Source organism: Danio aesculapii, chromosome 15 (assembly GCF_903798145.1).
Source record: "Danio aesculapii chromosome 15, fDanAes4.1, whole genome shotgun sequence".
NCBI lineage: Eukaryota > Metazoa > Chordata > Actinopteri > Cypriniformes > Danionidae > Danio > Danio aesculapii.
The window spans coordinates 1,711,344-1,733,843 of NC_079449.1; the positions used below are offsets into that span (position 1 = coordinate 1,711,344).

The 22,500-nt window shown below is 34.2% G+C and overlaps 1 protein-coding gene across 1 annotated transcript in view; it reads right to left on the minus strand.

The window, feature by feature from the left end:
* LOC130242015 (dentin sialophosphoprotein) overlaps positions 1-22,500 on the minus strand; it is a 114,496-nt gene that overhangs the window by 30,200 nt on the left and 61,796 nt on the right. Inside the window, exons 2-3 of the mRNA XM_056474036.1 lie at positions 5,307-5,401; positions 4,278-4,370 (exon numbers count right to left, since the gene is read on the minus strand). Coding sequence (XP_056330011.1) covers positions 4,278-4,370; positions 5,307-5,401 — 188 coding nt within the window. The remainder of the gene's footprint in view (positions 1-4,277; positions 4,371-5,306; positions 5,402-22,500) is intronic.

Genomic DNA, 22,500 nt, shown 5'->3' on the forward strand with positions numbered 1-22,500 from the left:
CAAAAAGGAGGTGAAATATGCGAACATTGGTGACGTCCTCATTTCTCAAAAAGCTTATAAATCCCACAAGATGAGTTTAATCAGAGAGTAAAGCTGCACACTGTCTCCTGTGATGGTTGGGTTCAGGGGTAGGGTGGGGTGAGGGCAATACGGTTTGGACAGTATAAAATGAGTGGAAACCTATGTAATGTACCCACTTTTCACAAAAACAAACATGTGTGCGTGTGTGTGTGTGTGTGATTACTAAAACAAGTGTCGTTATGCATTCTGAAAACATCTTATCTAAAACAATGCTCTTCTCTATTCTCAAATGCATGCATTGTATGCAGGACTGCATCCATACATCTCTGCAATGACTCAAATCACTGATTAATAAAGTCATCTGGAATGGCAAAGAAAGCCTTCTTGCAGGACTCCCAGAGTTCATCAAGATCCTTTGGATTCACCTTCAATGCCTCCTCCTTCATTTTACCCCAGACGTGCTCAATAATGTTCATGTCTGGTGACTGGGCTGGCCAATCCTGGAGCACCTTGACCTTCTTTGCTTTCAGGAGCTTTGATGTGGAGATCTCTCACACGCCCCCATACTGAATGGAACCCCAAACCATGATTTTTCCTTCACCAAACTTGACTGATTTCTGTGGAAATCTTGGCTCTATATGAGTTCCAGTACATCTTCTGCAGTATTTGTGATGATTGGGATGCAGATCAACAGATGATTCATCAGAGAAATCCACCTTCTGTCACTTTCCAAATGATCAACTAGAAGTCAAGTTATTTGTTGCTCTTACCACTGGGATCCACCACAAGACTTTTGTCATGAAGTGATCCATTAATCCATCCAGTCAAAATGATCCATTATTCTTTTATGCTGAAATCATTATACTATTAAGTAGGGCTGCACGATTTGGGAAAAAGTATCACATTGCGATTATTAAGGTCAAAATTGTGATTTGCGATTGCGATACGATAAACGAGTGGTATGACTCAACTTGCTTGTTATCAAGAAAAATGCACACACAGATTACTAATAATGCTGAAATTTTTATTTTTTCAACTAAGATACAGTATACAGTGCAATCTAGCAACAACTAGAAATGTACAATGTTTTCAAATTAAAACAAAACTGTACAAAATTAAATAACAGTAACATCTTTACATTACTGAATTAAATTACATTAAATTAACTTTAAAATAAAATGAAAAAGTCAAATGTACAGATAAATAAAACAAATACCCATTTTTTAAAATATTTTTACATTTTGTCCCAAAACGCACATTTAAGCAGGATGTAACACATACTTTGTTTATTTCTTTTGAAAAGAAAACTGGATATAGGTGGTTTCTCAATAAAACTTAAACCTCTGTAACTGTTGTTATTTTAAATGACCAACTGGTACATTAAAATTCTATTTCTAAAACAATCTATTTAGCAATTGAGAGGTTCTTCGCCAAAAAACAAGCATGTCAACCTTGTCTGGTTTCAGACAGGAGCAATGATCTGAACATTACTAGTACTAAAAGCTCTCTCTGATGCAGAGCTTGTTGCTTGTATGCACAGATATTTCTGTGCTAGTTTGCTTAGCCTAGGGAAGTTTATTTTGTGACTGTTCCACCATTTTAGTGGATCTTCTTTATGGTCTACACATGGCATGTAAATGTAAGCATTGAGTTTAGCAGCTACTGCTTCTCTGAACTGCACCATGGGATCAAAAGATGCTGCAATATTCCAAATTGATACCAACATAAAACAGTATCAAAATTACGACAAACACCCAGTTATTAATATTCTTATCAAATCACTCACCATTTTTAATCTAACGATGAAGAGAAGATTAAAGGAAAGTATTCTTTAAACATATTAATTTTTAGAGTCATGTGCTAATTATGAAAATAATTTTAATGGGGCATTTCTAGTGTTCTTTGTGACACACCGATTTCTACACTGTATTTTCATTTATTCTTAAATAAATATGCTAATAGCTGTCCTCTCTAACGTACAGTTAAGTAGCTTTAAATATGAAAAGATTCATTTAACTTACCAATGGCCAAATGAAGTTTATGCCCGAAGCACTGGAACCTAGTCCAGTGATTAAGCGCCACCGCTTTGACGATGTTCGTGCCGTTGTCTGTTGTGACAGCGACCAAACCATCCTCCCAGAGGTCCCATGCAGCCAGTGCCTCTCTCAAACCCGCGGCTATGTTCTCTCCCGTGTGATCGTCAGGGAAATACGATGTTTGCAGGCAACGACTTTCAGTTCAAAATCATCATCGATAAAGTGCACGGTTAGGCTAATATATGGTTCGGTCGTCCCGCTTGTCCAAAGGTCCGTAGTGGTTGAAAAGAATTTCACTGCAGTCATTTCAAGTTGAACCTCGCTACGGCACTTGGTGTAAAGTTCAGGTATTGCGACTTGAGAGAAGTATAGTTTCGTGAGGGCAACTGGTATCTCTTGTCCAGTGTGCGAAACATTTTCTGAAATCCCTCTTTACTAACAGTGTATATGAGCATCATGTGTTTTGCCAAACAGTGCGTGATGGAGTGAGTGATTTCTTTATATCTTTGCGACGTCTTTTCATATGGCGTGAGACTTGAAAACACATCTGTAATAATGTTGTTTTGTTCTGCTCACACTGGGTTGTGCTTTGTTTTGTTCGGTCTCTTTAACACTCTTGGCTTTATCGCCATGCATTAACTCTGTGTTGCTTCAGGTGCTGATATAAATTTGTCGTGTTGCCACGTGATGTAGCAATTTTAGTTTGGCAAATTTTGCACAGTACCTCTTTGTGCTCAGTGTCCGAAATCCTGAAGCCAAAATATCGTCAAATAACAGAGGTAGCATTTTTTCTGGGCACAAGTTGTGTCAGTCTGTTCTGTATTCATTTTCTCCCGTCTCCACACTGCGTTGCGGAAAGTCACGTGACCACAAGCACACGCGCTGCTGACGCTTGCGGTGTGAAACAGGCGTTATACAGCTCTTAGAATTAATGTCTTGTTACGTCCACAAATGCATTCGTTTTTATAATATAATCGCAAGATTTGCTGTAATGTAATCGCATAGGCTGACGTCGCGATTGCGATTGCGATATGATTAATCGTGCAGCACTACTATTAAGTAATGATCATGTCCCATGAAGATATTTAGCTCACGATTTAGCGTGCTGTCCCGGGAGAGATCCCTGAGCTCATGGGATCCTCGAGCCCAGGGCTCCCTCCTCAGGTCGATCTCAAACTCCCCCGCTGCTGAGGCCAGGGTGAACTTGATGAGAGTAAGACATTAGAAAAAAGATTTAGGCTTAATTTATCTATATAGAGCAATATTTAGAGCACATTATAATATAGAGCACATTTGGATGGTGGGAGACACCGGGGAACCCGGGGTAAACCCACGCGGACACGAGGAGAACATGCAAACTCCGCACAGAAATACCAGATGGCCCAGTGAAGACCCAACGCCATTGGTATTCTTGCTGTGAGTGCTAGTCACTGGGCCACCGTGCCGGCCATTCTGGATAAAGGTGGAGGAAGGGGAGGAGGAGGGTTTCTTCCAGACGAAGATAGTTGTAGAAAGGAAATGAGGACATATAGTGAGATGGGATCCTTTGATTGGAGGATCATGATTAGCTAATGTGGATCAGCTGGGTCAATCATGAGCACATGCTCCTCTCGAAATTAGTTTAAAATTAAACATCACCTAGAAACGTGCAATGCTGCAGTACCAATTATTTTTGAAGTTTTTAGATTTTAATGAACAATAAGAGTCCAGATTTTCAAATAGTTGCATCTCAGAAAAATATGGTCCTATCCTAACAAAGTAAACATCAATAGAAAGCCCATTTAATCAGGAGGGACTTTGGCCAGAACACTGGGGTTACACCCCTACTCTTTAAGAAAAGTACCTGCCATGGAATTTTTAATGACCACAGAGTTAGGACCTTGGTTTAACATCTCATCCAAAAGATGGTGCCCACTGAAAGTATAGTGTCCCCTTCACTTTACTGGGGCATTAGTACTCAAAGAAATCACAGGTTGAGCACCCCCTGCTGGCCTCACTAAGACCACTTCCAACAGCAACCTAGTTTTCCCATATGGTCTCCCATCCAGAAACTGGCCAGGCTCAGCCCGTCTTAGCTTCAATGAGTAACCGGTCTCGGGCTGCAGGGTGATATGACTGTGTGTTAAACTGTTTAATAAGCTCTAATTAGGCTGGTGGCAGGAGTGGGATGCCACAGGGTTCACTACTGGGTTTATCTTGATTTGCGATTTATTTAAGTACCTTGCTTCTTTTCCTCTTCAGCTTTTTCTTCTTCTTCTTGTCTTCATCATCATCCTCATTGTCAGAAGAGCTGTCACATGACCAGGGGTCATTCTGGAGAGGAAGAAGCGGATTTCAAAGTTTGTTTATAGGAAGTGGAAATGCAAACAAACCGTTCAAGTCTGAAGTATTAGTTTTCCTGAATTATTCACACCCTGTTTATTTTTGTTCCCAATTTCTGTTTAACAGAGCAGATTTCTTCAACACATTTCTAATCATAATAGTTTTAATTACTCGTCTCTAATAACTGCTTTATTTTTTCTTTGTGATGATGACAGCACATAATATTAGACTAGATATTCTTCAAGATACTTGTATTCAGCTTAAAGTGACATTTAAAGGCTTAACTAGGTTAATTAGGTTATAGTCAGGGTAATTAGGCAAGGTACTTGGATAATTTATATACAGTGCCCCTAAGTCATGTAATGGCCTGCCCATCAGTATCAGGAATGCCATTTAAGAAACTTCTTAAGACTCACCTTTTTACCGTTGCTTTTAACTTAGATTGATTATTTTTGTTAATTTTATCATCCACTTGCATTGAATTGTTCATATTTTATTGTTTTATTGTGGTCTTTTTTACTATTTTTATTGTTCTGCTTTGTATGCCTGTTAGCGCTTTGGGTCTAAGAAAAGCGCACTATAAATAAAATGTATTATTATTATTATTATTATTATTATTATTATTATTATTATTATTATTAAGTCATTGTATAACAGTGGTTTATTCTGTAGACAATCTAAAACAAATATTGCTCAAGGGGGCTTATAATAGACATTTAAATGGGTTTAATACAATTTAAAACTGCTTTTATTCTAGCCGAAATAAAATAGACTTTCTCCAGAAGAAAAAATATTAGAGGAAATACTGTGAAAAATTCCTCAATCTGTTAAACATCATTTGGGAAATATTTGAAAAAGAGGGCGAATAATATTGACTGTATGTCATTACGCAGTGTGTAGTGTACTAATATTGATTAAATTTCCTACCTTCACATCTGGTACTTTTGGATCCACATCACACACTGTTACAGAGGAAGCTCCGCCCCCTTCCTCCAGTTCATTCCTGCGCTCCGAGTCTGCAGCTGTACACACACAGTTTAAGAAGATCAATTATAAAATAGTCCATAAAGCATTCATAAGATATGGGTCAAACTGTACACACTAGGGTTGTGACGATGAGGACATTTCCCCAACGGTTAATTGACATGTGATAACCTCTTTTCCTGCTTTTTTCCTGCTTTTAAATATCTTATAAATGCGTGCGTATTATACTTTCACTTTCAGTTTTGTGGGAATTGCCAACACGTGCAGCATAAGGGCGCTATACACACTACACAGCATACTCTGGCAAGATGACAAGTGCTGAACTCCACGGGACCAGTTTTGTTATTTGCGTGTTTTTTCTTTTTAAAATACATTTTATTAGTAAAATCTCTCAAGTTAATATTGGCTATCTGGTAACATAATCTCCCTCAGAGATATTGGAGTTCAATAACGTGGTGCACAGTATGACTACTGACCAACACCTCCCTGCAAGTTTACACACTGCATACACAGGCCTACAGCTCTGGTGTGTTATGAATTGCATGTTTTAAACGACAGCGAGACTTTAGTTTTTATTGTAAATTATACATTATAACCCAGTACACAGTAAAATAATAATTTTTTTAATGGCTTGCCTATTGACTGCGTATATAACCGTTAAGCTTAAATAGGCAGAGCATAGTTTTATTAAAATTAAAACACATTAATACAAACTAGCCACCCTTTGATTTTTTTGCTTCCGTATATTTTTTATCAAATGAAAAATGCAATGAATTGTTTATTTTGGTTTCATTTTATTCGATTTAAAGGGCACCTATGGTAAAAAAATCTACTTTTCAAGCTGTTTGGACAGACATATGTGCATGTATGGTGTATAGACCGTTATATTGGGCTAATATAAACACACCCAGTGCTTTTTTTTCAATTTAACAACATAAAAACGGTGGACCAATTGGAGCGGTTTTCAAACCGACCGCAACTTTACGTAGGAGAGCGGTCCCCCCGCCCACCAATATTGATTGACAGGCGCGTCATCATATGCTCAGTTTGTTGATTCACGTCCGCCATTTTCAGCGTGAGTCGAAGCGATATCACTAAAGGAACACGCTAGCTCTATTTTTAGATGCAAGGCTCATTGGGCTCAACACAAGATCAATATTCTCCACATTATCGCTCTAATCGGAATTATTGGTTGTATCTTTAGGTAGGTTTGCAAACATGTGTACTTCTCATTGAGTCTACCTTATACTTCAGCTGTTTGCATTTCTCGCGATCACAGAAGCTCCCTGTGATCTTAACTAGCATGCGTTTTAGAGTTCTAAACATAGGTTTCTATCAGGGTACACTCAAGTCGGCGGCTGGGCGCCGCGGACCGCTGCAGAAACCTATGTTTAGAATTCAAAAATGCGTGGCGCGACGATTCGGGACACTTCATGTATCTGGTGCGCCACAGAGAGTGTCTGGTGTGCCGTGTCACGGCTTCGAGCGGCGCATCCGGTGCCTCAGTCAAAGTTAATTCAGTGTGCGTGGTTATTAGTTTCTGTGTACAAGCTCGGCACTTGAAACTAGCTCACAGTTGGCTGTAAAACTGTACAAAGACACAAATGATTTTGTACTCTCTGCTTGGTCTGTGTCCGAGTCGTACATGTACGACTGATTGCTGAACCTCTCAGTCTGCCTGTCTGTGTTGCAAACATAGAGCGGGCGAGCTCATGGCCCCACCCCCTTGTTATGTTGGGCGGGAAGCCGAAACTAGTCCACATGTTAAGCAACACACCCCTAAATCAGCGAACTGTGGACACTTAATATAATTATTAGGCAACACAACTTCTACATAATATTGGCTCTGATTGCGTTTATACAACACAATCTCACGGCAATTCGTAACTTTTTGATTTAGTGGCTAATTCGTACGGATTCGTACGATCTAATTCGTACAATTTAGTACGATTTGATCATCCGCCAATGACGGTTGGGTTTAGGGGTGGGGTTAGGTGCCACGCCTCCTTTTTAAAATCGTACAATTTTGTACGACTGAACTTGTACGAATTCGTATGAGTTAGCCACTAAACTGACAAAACATAAAATACTTACGTTTTCTCGTGAGATCAGGCTGCTTTATACCCTACAGATAGACTTTTTGGCTCAAAGACATTCATGCCTGTTAATTTCAGTGCTGTATTTTGACGGATTTCGCAAAGGCTTCATCTATTCTGTCAGCTGGTTCCAGCCTCAGTTTTGCGACTTGACTTGTGTGGCGTCTGTATCAGTGTCTGGATGACAGCGAGAGAGATGAGATCAGACCTCAGATTCGATGTGTGGCCACACGTCACAGTTACTTTACTGAAATGTTTTAATATTGGCTCATCTAAATTAACTATTCTTTTGATTAAAAGCCGAAATATTGCCAGACAGGCGAAGCAACTTTCAGTTTTTGAAGAGAGCGGCTTCAATGATAAAATACACGCGCGCACACTCGCACTGTTGTAGGCCTATTCTTTATTGGTTTTTTTTAACATTAAACGCATAATAATCAAGTGCAAAAAAGAAGAGCTGAACTTCGGAGAAAGTGATCACTGCGGTTGCCGCGATGGTTGCTTTGTTTCTCTGCAGTTGGCTTATTAATAGCACGGCATTGCTAAATCACTTGTTTTATTAAAAAATAAAATTATTTACTATTAAAAATTGTGAGATGATGGTCCTGTGATTCTTAAAATGAGAGTATGCGTTGCGTATTTATGGCTATTGATCTTATCTACCTGCGACCCACCAGCCTGATCTCACGAGAAAACGTAAGTATTTTACGTTTTGACAGTTTAGTGGCTAATTCGTACGAGTTCAGTTGTACGAAATTGTACGATTTTAAAAAGGAGGCGTGGCACCTAACCCCACCTCTAAACCCAACCGTCATTGGCGGATGAGCAAATCGTACTAAATTGTACAAATTAGATCGTACGAATTAGCCACTAAATCAAAAAGTTACGAATTGCCATGAGATTGTGTTGGACCCACCCACAGTTAAACATCAAGTAGGTGCGTTGAAGGTGCGTATATAAATTAGCTGTGTTTCCTCCAGATGCTGCCACCTTTGTCAGGCAATGTTTGCAGATTGCCTCATTAACGTTTTCAGGTTCTCTTTTAGTATTTGGTTTGAACCCAAAATATTGCCAAACAGGCGCTTTTGCATTGCGTTTTAACACTAAATCATTCGCCATTCTCTTTCTGTAAATTCGACTCCTCTCGTTCTCCTCACGTGATAAATGAAATAAGACGCATTGTATAAAGTGGAGGAACTATGACGTCAATTTGTATGCAAAAAAAACCCGTAAGAGAGTTAGCATTTTAGCAGTTCCGGTTCCCTCGTCCCAAAGTCAATGGGTTTTTTGAACAGGGTTTCAGTAAAATCGCTTAAATAAGGTTCGTGGCAAACACAAACTCAAGATACTCTCACGTTTTGTTCTACGACATAAAACACATCAGTTACACTACACTCTTTGAGTTTTTAAATCGGTTATGCTTCTTTAAAAGACGGTTGCTATCAAGTTGCTAAATGGGACTACAGGCGGTGTCTGAGACATTATACGTCATCGAGCTTAGCTAGTCTATGTGTTTTTGCGTATTTATTTGTTTATAATATATAACGTGCATTATAATATAATAAACAGAGAGAGTAAATCTTTGTCATGGAGCCTATTTCTAAAAATAAGCTTGTAAAGTTGTCTGTAGCAGGGTGGTGCTGACGTCACAGGCAAGCGCCCCGAAGGCTCTGTAGTCCGTTTATAGCCTAATGTTAGCTTTTCAATTCTTGCGTTTGCATTAAAGATCCAAAAGTGCTCAAAGTTGTATTTTGGTGTGAGGATTATCCGCCTGGACAAAACGTGTAAGTGTAATGAACTGTGTTTGAACACAGAGCTCATTATTTGCAATCTTCGAAAAGCCTATGGGAAAATCCTATAGGGATTTTATCGAGGGAACCAGTTTTATGCTAGCAGCCGATTTGCCTACAAGGTGACGTCATAGTTCCTCCACTCTATTGTTCAGATGTTAATTATAAGCATGATTTCATCTTAAGTATGCCTAAATTATTAATATTTATATTTTCCATTTAATTCAAAGAAATATTTAATAACGAAACGAATACTTAAAATAAACAAATGTGGGGATGGTGTCACGGTGGAAAATTGATGTCACCGGTGTTGCGTCTTAAAACCGATAACACTCTCAACACAGTCTATCGTGGCAAGCCTAGTACACACACATTATTAACTGGTTCAAAATAGTCAGGCTGACTTCTAACTTAATAAATAAATTCACAGATAACAAAAATGTTATTATTTCATTGAAGATTAATATTCATTATTGTTTTTAACTTAAATTCCTATTGTGATCACACTTTACTTGTGTCCTTGATACAGTGGAAGTATTCCTTTAACCACTGATGAATATTAATTAATTACATATACTTATTATATGGTTAGGGCTAGAATGTTAGCTATGTTTATGGTTAGTTGCATATAATTATGCAGAAATTATTGTATCACCACTGTTCATAATTACAATAGTAAGTAATAGGAACCAGTCGAACAAAGACACATAAAGAAAAGTAAAATGTGTAACCCAAAATTTGTAAGAAATCATGATAAAAAAAATTAGCTGAGCAAAAATAAATATTTACACCACTGTTCATAGAATCATACGTTAACAAATAACTCAAGACAGCACTTTACTATTTAAACAATGCACTAAAACAATACTTAATGAAATAAACAGTAACATTTGCAGATACATAACCTACAACAGCAAAATCTTGACTTATAAAAGAAGAAATTAATAGATGACTATACATAAAACTCCTACTTAACCTAGACCTCTCTCGATCTGCAGTCAATGAAAATTGCGGTAAAGTTGGTTTTATATTCACACATTCAGACTTTCTCCTTAATAATCGCATTTCAGAAAACTATTATTTGCAATTTCTAAATAGTGAAATTATATTAGCAGACAATGAATATTAAAGTACAACATTGTTCACAGTCAATTAAATAGTGCTATTGTTATTTTCAAGTCATATTTACATGTGATTTCTGACCCTATATTTAATTTAGCGCAGTAAATAATACAGGGAACGTTAAATGAAGGAATATATGTGCGAATATAAATATAAATATAAACGAATATAAAACCACCTTTACCTTAATTAAATTACAGCAATACATAAGACACATGAATAAATTATTAAACATATTATTATTATTATTATTATTATTATTATTATTATTATTATTATTAGACATTAATATTAACAACAACCATATATTTTAATTAGAGCTAAATGCCCCAAAAGATCATTTGGAAATCAATCACATTGTGGCTTTGTAAACAACAATGCAGATCAATATTGTCATTTGATCATTGTATTCAAGTTAAGCTTATAAGAAATCTGGCGTGTCTAAAACAATTAAAGAAGCATCACAAATACTCGTGTAACTTTATTTTGGCATTCATTTGATTTGACATTGATGTTAACAAGACTAAATTACCTGCAAGCTGCGGAGACTCCATTTACTTGTCGAGCAAAACTGACTGAAGAAGACGTGAAGGTGTTTTATACCTGCGGGGCGGGGCAGGGCATAACCTTCTTCCGCTATTCATACTCATGAATATTAATGAGACAGTTCGTTCACTTGATTGGATGACAGCGGTTCAACTCAACAGCTGAATTAACAAGCAGTTTTATTAATATATCTACAGGTCTGGGTAGTGCAGGATTACTATAGCAACATCGACAGATAATGTAGACCTAATTAATATTCGGGAAGTCTCTTGCGTCGTTTGACATAAACACAAAATTATGTTTCCTCCGCCTCATAAAACACTTTGAGGCTTTTGTTTTCTGTGCTTAAAAATTAAACGCTGATTTTACAGTGATTGTGGCGTAGTTTTGTAACCCCAGCTGTAGTGCATTCTTCAGACACGTCCTTCAGGTGTATAATATGGAAGGACTGCATAATAAATAATGAACTTTGTCTTGTAGCGTGGGCGGAAAAAAAACAAACAAAACCAAACTGTGACCTTATTACTTGTATTTATTTCATTCGTTTTTTAATACTCCAAGGCAGAAACTTTTTTGTATACTTTAAAAATATGATGAGTATACCGGGAATTAGATATTTCATATTTATATGCATACATACACGTCCATATATATATATGAATATAATATGAATATAATATAATATAATATAATATAATATAATATAATATAATAGGAAATAATATAATATAATATAATATAATATAATATAATATAATATAATATAATATAATATAATATAATATAATAGGAAATAATATAATATAATATAATATAATATAATATAATATAATAGGAAATAATATAATATAATATAATATAATATAATATAATATAATATAATAGGAAATAATATAATATAATATAATATAATATAATATAATATAATATAATATAATATAATATAATATAATATAATGATAACAACACTAATAACAACAATAATAATAAATTATATATAATAAAAGAAAAATTACATCAAATATAAATAATTGTTTACTTATTAATAATTATTAAATAATGAATAAACAATTACTTAAACAATTAAACAAATATATTACTGTTATTATTATATATGAATGCAACCGTATAGGAAATAGCTTGAAATTCAAAATATAATATAATATAATATAATATAATATAATATAATATAATATAATATAATATAATATAATATAATATAATACAATATAATATAATATAATGTAATGTGACACAGTCAGAAGGTTGCTGGTTTGAGCCTCGGCTGGGTCAGTGTGCGTTTCTGTGTGGAGTTTGCATGTTCTCCCCGCGTTCGCGTGGGTTTCCTCCGGGTGCTCCGGTTTCCTCCACAGTCCAAAGACTTTGGGTAAGTCCATGCAATGCAATGTGAATGCAAGAGTGTATGGATGTTTCCCAGAGATGAGTTGCAGCTAGAAAAGCATCCGCTGCGTAAAACATGTGCTGGATAAGTAGGCAGTTTATTCCACTGTGGCGGCTTAGCTGAAAATGAATAATATAATATAATATAATATAATATAATATAATATAATATAATATAATATAATATAATATAATATAATATAATATATTATAAAATAATATAATATAATGTAATATAATACAATATAATATAATATAATATAGTATAATATAATATAATATAATATAATATAATATACTATTATATAGTATAATATAATATAATATAATATAATATAATATAATATAATATAATATAATATAATATAATATAGTATAAAATAGTATAATATAATATAATATAATATAATATAATATAATATAATATAATATAATATAATATAATATAGTATAATATAATATAATATAATATAATATAATATAATATAGTATAAAATAGTATAATATAATATAATATAATATAATATAATATATTATTAGTATAAAATAGTATAATATAATATAATATAATATAATGTAATATAATATAATATAGTATAAAATAATATAATATAATATAATGTAATGTAATGTAATGTAATATATTATAATATAATATAATATAATATAATATAATATAATATAATATAATATAATATAATATAATATAATATATAATATAATATAATTTAATATACTATAATATAATATAATATAATATAATATAATATAATATAATATAGTATAATATAGTATAATATAATATAATATAATATAATATAATATAATATAATATAATATAATATAATATAATGTAATATAATATAAAATAATATAATAATATAATAATATAATATAATATAATATAATATAATGTAATATAATATAATGTAATATAATATAATATAATATAATATAATATAATATAATATAATATAATATAATATAATATAATATAATATTTAAATATGATTTATTATTATTTAATTTCAAATGTATTGATTTAATAATATAATAACATTTTTATTATACATTTTTATTTATATATTTATATACTCTTTTAAAAAATTATATATTAATACAGAATGAACTTTATTGTGACCTGACAGTACATATGCAGGCTTATATATGCTATATATTTTAAAATAAATAATATGGCAAATTATGAGTATGAATTTCAAACAGAAATGTTTTACCTATTGCTTATCATTCTATTGAGTCGAATCATATTACACATTATCATAAAGCCTCTGTTTACGTCCAGTATAAAAATGAAAACTCATGCAGATAGTTACTGATGTAAAAGTGCTGACTCAGAGTGACAATGCAGAAGTCATTAGCTCGTGATCTCATGTTTTTTTCATGATGTAACAAAGCATGTTGTGTGAGTCAAACCTGTTTTCAGTAGTTTCAGATGAAGCTGCTATTAAAACAATAGTTTTCTTCTAACTACTGAATGCTACACTGGTGTTTGCACAAAACATTTAACGGTGATTCATTGTTCACAATACAAGTGGAAGATCAAGTCAAGCATGAGTCTGTTGTTAATTTAGATAAGATATAAAAAGTGCAAAATGTGAAATATTATTATATTAATTATACATAATAATATTTATAATATAATATTGATATATTATATGAACTATTATTGTTGTCGTTACTCTTTCTATGGTACAAAAGCCTGCAGATATTATTTTAATCCTTATTTTCACTTTTTAAAATCTTTTATCTCACAATTCGTAATTAATTTCCAAAATGCTGACAATAAATCTCACAATTAAGAGTTTTTTCTTGTTTTTGTAGCTTTAGAGGCATTCTTCCATCATGATTTTAAATTGCGCAATTTAAAGTTATATACTTACCGGCCATTTTATTAGGTACACCTGTCCAACTGCTCGGAAATTTCTAATCAGCCAATCACATGGCAGCAACTCAATGCAGTTAGGCATGTAGACATGGTCAAGACGATCTGCTGCAGTTCAGACTGAGCATCAGAATGGGGAAGAAAGGGGATTTAAGTGACTTTGAACATGGCATGGTTGTTGGTGCCTGACGATCTGGTCTGAGTATTTCAGAAACTGCTGATCTACTGGGATTTTCACACACAACCATCTCTAGGGTTTACAGAGAATGGTCCGACAAAGAGGAAATATCCAGTGAGCGGCAGTTCTGTGGGCGCAAATGCCTTGTTGATGCCAGAGGAGAATGGCCAGACTGGTTCCAGCTGATAGAAAGGAAACAGTAACTCAAATAAGCACTTGTTACAACCGAGGTCTGCAGAAGAGCATCTCTGAACACACAACACGTCCAACCTTGAGGCGGATGGGCTACAGCAGCAGAAGACCACACCGGGTGCCGCTCCTGTCAGCTAAGAACAGGAAACTGAGGCTACAATTCACACAGGCTCACCAAAACTGGACAATAGAAGATTGGAGAAACGTTGCCTGGTCTGATGAGTCTCCATTTCTGCTGCCACATTCGGATGCTCGGCTCAGAATTTGGCATCAACAACATGAAAGCATGGATCCATCCTGCCTTGTATCAGCGGTTCAGGCTGGTGGTGGTGGTGTAATGGTGTGGGGGAGATTTTCTTGGCACACTTTGGGTCCATTAGTACCAATTGAGCATCGTGTCAATGCCACAGCCTACCTGAGTATTGTTGCTGACCATGTCCATCCCTTTATGACCACAGTGTCTCCATCTTCTGATGGCTACTTCCAGCAGGATAACGCACCATGTCATAAAGCGTGAATCATCTCAGACTGGTTTCTTGAACATGACAATGAGTTCACTGTACTCAAATGGCCTCCACAGTCACCAGAGCTCAACCCAATAGAGCACCTTTGGGATGTGGTGGAATGGAAGATTGGGATCATAATTGTGCAGCCGACAAATCTGCAGCAACTGTGTGATGCTATCATGTCAATATGGAGCAAAATCTCTGAGGAATATTTCCAGTAGCTTGTTGAATCTACGCCACGAAGGATGAAAGCAGTTCTGAGGGCAAAAGGGGTCCAACCCAGTACTAGCAAGGTGTACCTGGTTATTTTTCCAAGATACAATGAAACTGAGTGAAATGAAATGCTCAAGTAAAAAGAAATATCAAAAAAGATAAATAGGAGAAAGAAATATACAATTAAAAATGATTATAAAGATATAGAAACACTAATAAAACCTGCTAAAAATGGAAAGTTGAGATGCTGCAATGCAGAAGGATGTCAAATAAAGAAAATAAATGTTACATGGGAAATACCACTGAGATAAAGCACAGATAAGGCCTGCACTGTAAAAAATATCAATATTTTTATTTCATATTTTGTGATTCACAAGTTATTTGTGTTTATTTGCCGTGGTGAATTGCATTATGGGATGTTGATCTCTTCTCTGTCCACTCTGATGTTGAAAATTCAACTCTACAGTTTAACAAAGTGACTTTTATTGACATTTTAGTAGTTTGGAATAATATAATGTATAAGAAATAATATCTAGAGAAATAAGTCTGTAAATGTACTGGTAGTTTATTTCTGTAGCGTAATATACAGCACTGACCCAGACAATATAGCACTGCAAACTAATAAAAATGTTCATAAAACTCACTTTTTAGAACTTTTCAAGATTAAAAGTTGTTGGAAGAAAGATCAAGATCCCATAATGCAATTCAGAAGCAGGAATAAATGGGGTGAAATAAAAAACACGAATCACAAGTTACAGAAAATGGCTAATGTACAGATGTTTTTACACTAAATAAGATGTGATGAAACTCAATTAGCTTTGTTTCTGAATGTGTGTGATAATACCGGATGAGCACAGAAATATATTGTTCAGTGCACACAGAATGAGCAGCATGTTAGTCTGTTAGTTTAAGCTCCTCTTTTTTGTTTAGTTCTTGGAGTAACTCCTCCTCTGCTGTTCTGGGAATGATATGTCACATCGGATCTGGTATTTCAGGTGATTCTGTTAAATGCTGTGCATTACGTGTTATTTTCTGTCTTTTGTTGAATCTGATGTGTTACAGACACCAACGCATCTCTTCATAGTCTCAGCTTAACCAAAACTGGCTAAAGAAGAGACTAACGTGAGATTGTGATTTATGTGCTTGCTGCATGGTAAAAATAAACACAAATTATTAAAGATATTGAAATTCTGAAGTCATCTCAGCTAAGTCAGTCTGACTAGAAACATTCAGTCAAACCTAACATGACTAAATACATTTAGTTAAATCCTGATTAACGTTAAAGTAAGTTAAATTAACATAAAAGGTAAGGTAAGACAAAAACAGAAGCCAAAAAATAAAACAAACAAACAAGTAAATAACAGCGAGAGAATGTGGTAAATCTGAAAAGGTGGTAAAAATCAGGAGAGGGCTTCTCTTTTTCTGGATCGCGTTATTTTGCTGTCGGTTGGGTTAAGGGAAGGGGTTAATCAGGTCAATCGGTGCGTTTGAAAACACTATTAGTTGGGTTTAGTGAAGGAGGAGGGTGGGTCAATCGATCGATCAGTCAGTCAGTCAGTCGACAGCGGCCTCTGGTGGATTTATGTGAGAACAACAGGCACGAATGTCACTCACGAGAGAAATTTGACATCTGAAAAAGCGTACACAGCAGCCTCTGGTGGATTTGTGAAAAAAAAACTACAAAAACAAAGTACCTCCTGGGAAGTATTTCGCGATGTCGAGAAATGTATATAGCGGTGCGTTTTCAAAATGGTGTTTAAAAAATTAAAAACTGCTTTTATTCTAGCTGAAATAAAACAAATACGATTTTCTCGAACATATTATCAGACATACTGTGAAAATTCCCTTGCTTTATTAAACGTTATTTGCCTACCTCATTTGCATACCGTTTTCCCGGGAGTGTCCCGTATTTCAAGACCCATCTCCCGTATTTTTCTGTCTCCCGGAAAACTCCCCGCTCCTCAGCTCTTTGGTACAGTCCAGCTAGCTTTTTGGTTCAGTCCCCATATGCACCGAACCCAACTGTCTTCATACCCGCTCCCCGCTCTTGAGTTCGCGCACACCTTCACCAACCCCACCCTCTCTCTTCACTTCGTGCGCACCACCCCCCACCCCCCCTTCTTCACTTCGCACACCCCCACAATCCACAACAATATATATATATATATATATATATATATATATATATATATATATATATATATATATATATATATATATATGTAATTTAATTTGACTTATTTGCTTCATCTACACTCTAATATCAGTAAATTGTTGTGATTTTACTGGCTTTAGCATTAAATAAAAAAACACAATTCCTGTGATTTACTGGTAAACTGACAATTTCTCATTCTCAAAATTCTTGAATTATTATTATTTTAATGTACAAAATTCCTGGTGTGTAAAAAGCAGGCATGCTCACATGATCACATCACAGCAATTAACCAGTGATTTTCCTAAAAGGACAGTATGCCTGTAAGGTGCTACGGCTATGAGGTATTCATGCAGTAATCAGGATAATGCACATCCAGCTGGTTGTTAATGCAGAATAAGAAATGTATCTGCTTATAGATGTAATGTAATGTAATGTAATATGTATTAATATGGCCATGCACCCATAGCACTTCACAATCAAGACGGGGTCTCTCCACACCACCACTAATGTGCAGCATCCACTTGCATGATGTGACGGCAGCCACAGGACAACGGCGCCAATGCGCTCACCACACACCAGCTATAGGTGGAGTGGAGAGAGTGAAAGAGCCAATTCAGTGGATGGAGAAGAAAGGGAGGTCATGATGGAGGGAATTAGGCCAGGACACCGAGGTTACACCCCTACTCTTAGGTTAGGACGATTCTAAGGGCCCACCCCAGAGATATTATTAGGGGCCACACCCTCCCCTTCCTCCCCATCCCTGCTGCTGCTAACACTAAAATATAAAATGACCTAAGTTAAACTATAAAAAGCGATTAGTTGACTTTACTTAAAAAATAATCTTGTTGCCTTAGAATTATTAGGTAAATAAACTGTGAGTAATTTAAAAAGTTGGGTTAAGTCAATGGGTTTACTTTGCTTTTAAGGCAACAGGTTTACCTACTATATTAATTGCAAGGGAAATCCTTCTCTTCTCCACTAACTTTCTCTGTCAGTTTCCAGCAGAAGTCATAAAACCAGACGAAACTGTTTGATTGTTTTGTATTTTAACCTCGTTAATCCACTTCTCAGACTATTGTTTCGGCCTGTGTTCACGAATTAATGGACTGCTTTGTTTCAGCGCTCTATAATTTGTGCCATTCTTTCATGCATTTATTTATTCAATCGTGTCTTTATGTGGCGTTTACAAACCATTACACACTCCAGACTGCGGCGTTTGACAGATTAGCAGTAAATCAGTGTTTTCTGCCTGTTTGTAGCTGATAATCGGAGGGTTTGCTGAACCTGTTATCATCCTGACAGCTCTGAAAGAAATGTTTGGGCTGGAAATCACGCCGTTTGTCTGCTGAATCCTCTCAAGTGTGATTGTTATTTGTCCAAGTGTCAGGCTGATGCTTCCGGATGCTTCCGGACAGGCTGGAAAATGCAGCGTTTACTGACAATATTATTTTTTATTTGCTGTTTTGAAATATAATTACTTTTTAATTATATTTTAGTATTTAAACAATATTATGCTTTTCATGTCACAAAATGCTTTACATTAAACTATAAAATAATAATAATTAATAATAATAATAATAATAATAATAATAATAATAATAATAATAATAATAATAATAGTTATAATAATACTATAACAATGATAAAAAGTATAATAATATAATAATAATGATAATAATAATAAATAATAATAATAATATTATTATTTTTATATTAATGATGATAATACTACTACTAATAATAATACTACTAATATAACAATAATAACAATAACAATAATAATAATAATAATAATAATAATAATAATAATAATAATAAATATTATTATTATTATTATTATTATTATTATTATTATTATTATTATTATTATTATTATTATTATCTAAACAAAAGCATGCTTTCCATATCACAAGCTTTTCATATCACAAAATACCTGCTATTTACCATTTATTTATTGTTTTTTTCATTTATTAGTTTTTTACTATGGAATTAATTTAACATAAACTGTAAAACAATAAAACAATAAAACAATAAATAAATAAATAAATAAATAAATCTAATGAATTTTGTTAGTTCTTTGCTAAAAAATTATTTAAGCAAGAACTGTAAAACTATAAAATAATAATAATAATAATAATAATAATAATAATAATAATATTAAGAAGAAGAAATGATTCTAATGAGTTTTACCATTACCATAACACACAATTTTCATATTTTTATAAACAATATGTTTTTAATATTACAAAATGCTTTCCATATGCTTTGAAATCACAAATATGTGTATATGTACTGTATTATTAATACTGTTTTACTATATAATTAACGCATGAACTGTAAAACTATATAATAATAACAACAACAACAATAACAATAATAATAATAATAATAATAATAATAATAATAATAATAATAATAATACTCTACACACAAAACAACAACAATTTTTAGTTAATTAAAATTATTTAATGTATAGAATAGCATTTAACCCAATTGTACCCAATGTGAATTTAAATATCCCAGGATTCATTAAAGTGCAGTTAGATATTGTTTAACATTATTATTAGATATATCAGTTATATTTATTAAACATTATTAAGTACATTGTCTTTAAGCAAGCTTATTTCAAAAACACATTAGTTTAGGTCACAATCATTGCTACTACTAGTGTATTACCTGTCTATTATTAAGATATGAACTGTTCATAAGTAGTTATAAAGTGTGATCTTATTTTACGTCCCTAATCCTTCCCAAAACCTTCTATACAAACCCAACCAACCCTCACTCATTAGTAGTTCATTAAGCTAGTAGTGCTAGTCAATTGTTTATTAATACCGTCAACTGACTTAAAATGAAGTGTTACCTTTATGACTTATAACTCTTTATTCAAATTTATGCTAATTTAGCAGTTGCTTATTGGAAGACATTTTCAATGTATTTGAATTGTTTTGTGACGTATGCCCACCTCTGCCAGAAAGAGGCGCTGTTGCTGCACTGCAGAGCCTGGACGAGATGACCTTGATAAGGCAGAGTGTGAACGAGGAGGAGGAGAAGAAGAAAAGAGGAGGAGAAGAAGAAAAAGGAGAGAGAGAGAGAGAGAGAGAGAGAGAGAGAGAGAGAGAGAGAGAGAGAGAGAGAGAGAGAGATCGATCCAGCAGAGCTTGTGTTTTAGTCAATGGAAACATGATTCTTCTCTTCCGCATAAACACCACACCCTGGTGAAGAGGAAGAAGAAGAGATCCTGCATCACTACTGTACACATCATCACTGTATATTCACTAATCAACATGAAGAACCATATCAAAATAATATATTATAGTGATTTATAGTAAACACTACACTGTTTACTTCACCATTCTATTACTAGTAAAGTACTTGAATTACTTCTATAGTTGATATTGTAACCCAACGACTATAGTAACGTAAACAAATGACCCAGTACTTTAGTTTTCTACAGCAACTACAGGATATATTATAATACAATACAAAACAGCTTACTGTAGTAAAACTAAACCATACTATGGTATATATTACAGTTTGTCAGCTCACTACAGTATGCTGGAGCTTTTGTAAATATGTAATATATAGAGGTAGAGAGAGCCTGCATTACTATATTATAAGATCATCAGTGTATATTCACTAATCAACATGAAAAACTGAGTGAACAAAATATTCAATTGATTTATAGTAAATACTACACTGTTTACTGCACCATTGTATTCTATGCATCACAGGCTCATTGGGATATGTACCCCCGTATACATTTCTGGAGAGCGTGAATTATGAGGTATATATGGCTGCATTTCATCTTTAAAATTAATACTACGGGGCAGTGCGACACAACGGACGGCTTCTGTTTTTTTTAGCGCTACCAGCTGACTGTTTACCTCTGTGTGGATGGCTTTTCCACTGCTACCGGTTAGCTCAGTAGTTTGCCTGAATTGGGAGGCGGAGCAAATTTGATCATGACGATGGGGATCAAGTCCATCAAAGAATGGTTCTAGAAAGCATGCAAGACAAAAACAAAAGGCAAAAATTTAAATAACAAACAGGTAAATAACATGGTGAGAATGTGGTAAAATCAGAATCAGGCTTTTCTTTTTCTGAATTGCTTTTGAAATATTGGTTAGGTTTAGGTAAGGGGGTGATTGGGTCAATTGGTGCTTTTGAAAACACTATCGGTTGGGTTTTGGGAAAGGGGTTGATGGGTTCAATCGGTGCTTTTGAAAACACTGAAGGAGGAGGGTGGGTCAGTAAGTTGACAGCGGCCTCTGCTGGATTTACCTGAGAACAGCAGGTGCAAATGGCACTCACTAGAGAAATTTGAGATCTGAAAAAGCATACACAGTGACCTATGGTGGATTTGCGAAAACAAAAACTGCAAAAAAAAAAAAATTAATAAATAAAAATTAATAAAACCCTCCTGGGACGTATTCTGGGTTGTCCAGAAACGTATCTAGGGGTCCATATAAATAATGAGCCTGGGTTGATTCTATACTAGTAAAGTTTAATAGTAATAGTAATATTATACTACAATAGAAAGCAGTTTAGTGTAGTAAAACGTATAATATGGTATTTATTACAGTTATTACAGTTCACTATAGTTATTACAGAATGCTGGAGCATACATATATATATATATATACACAACAGATCTGTCTGGTTCTTGGATCTGATTGGCAGATAGCCGTGCAATATTTTGCCAGTAACAGCACACAATCGCCTCTTCACCATCCACCTTTGAGTATTACACCACCCACATACAGTCAGCAACACGCAGAGAGACACTCTACAGTTTGACAAATATTACTGCTGTTAGACAACATAATGTACTTTTGAGACTTATTTTATTGTATTTCTAGAGTTGCTATGGTAACACCAACTGTAGTAACTGATCTGCTGTGGTGATTCTATAGTTGCTATGGTAACACACCAACTACAGTAATTGATCTGTTGTGGTGATTCTATAGTTGCTATGGTAACACACCAACTATAGTAATTGATCTGTTGTGATGATTTTATAGTTGCTATGGAA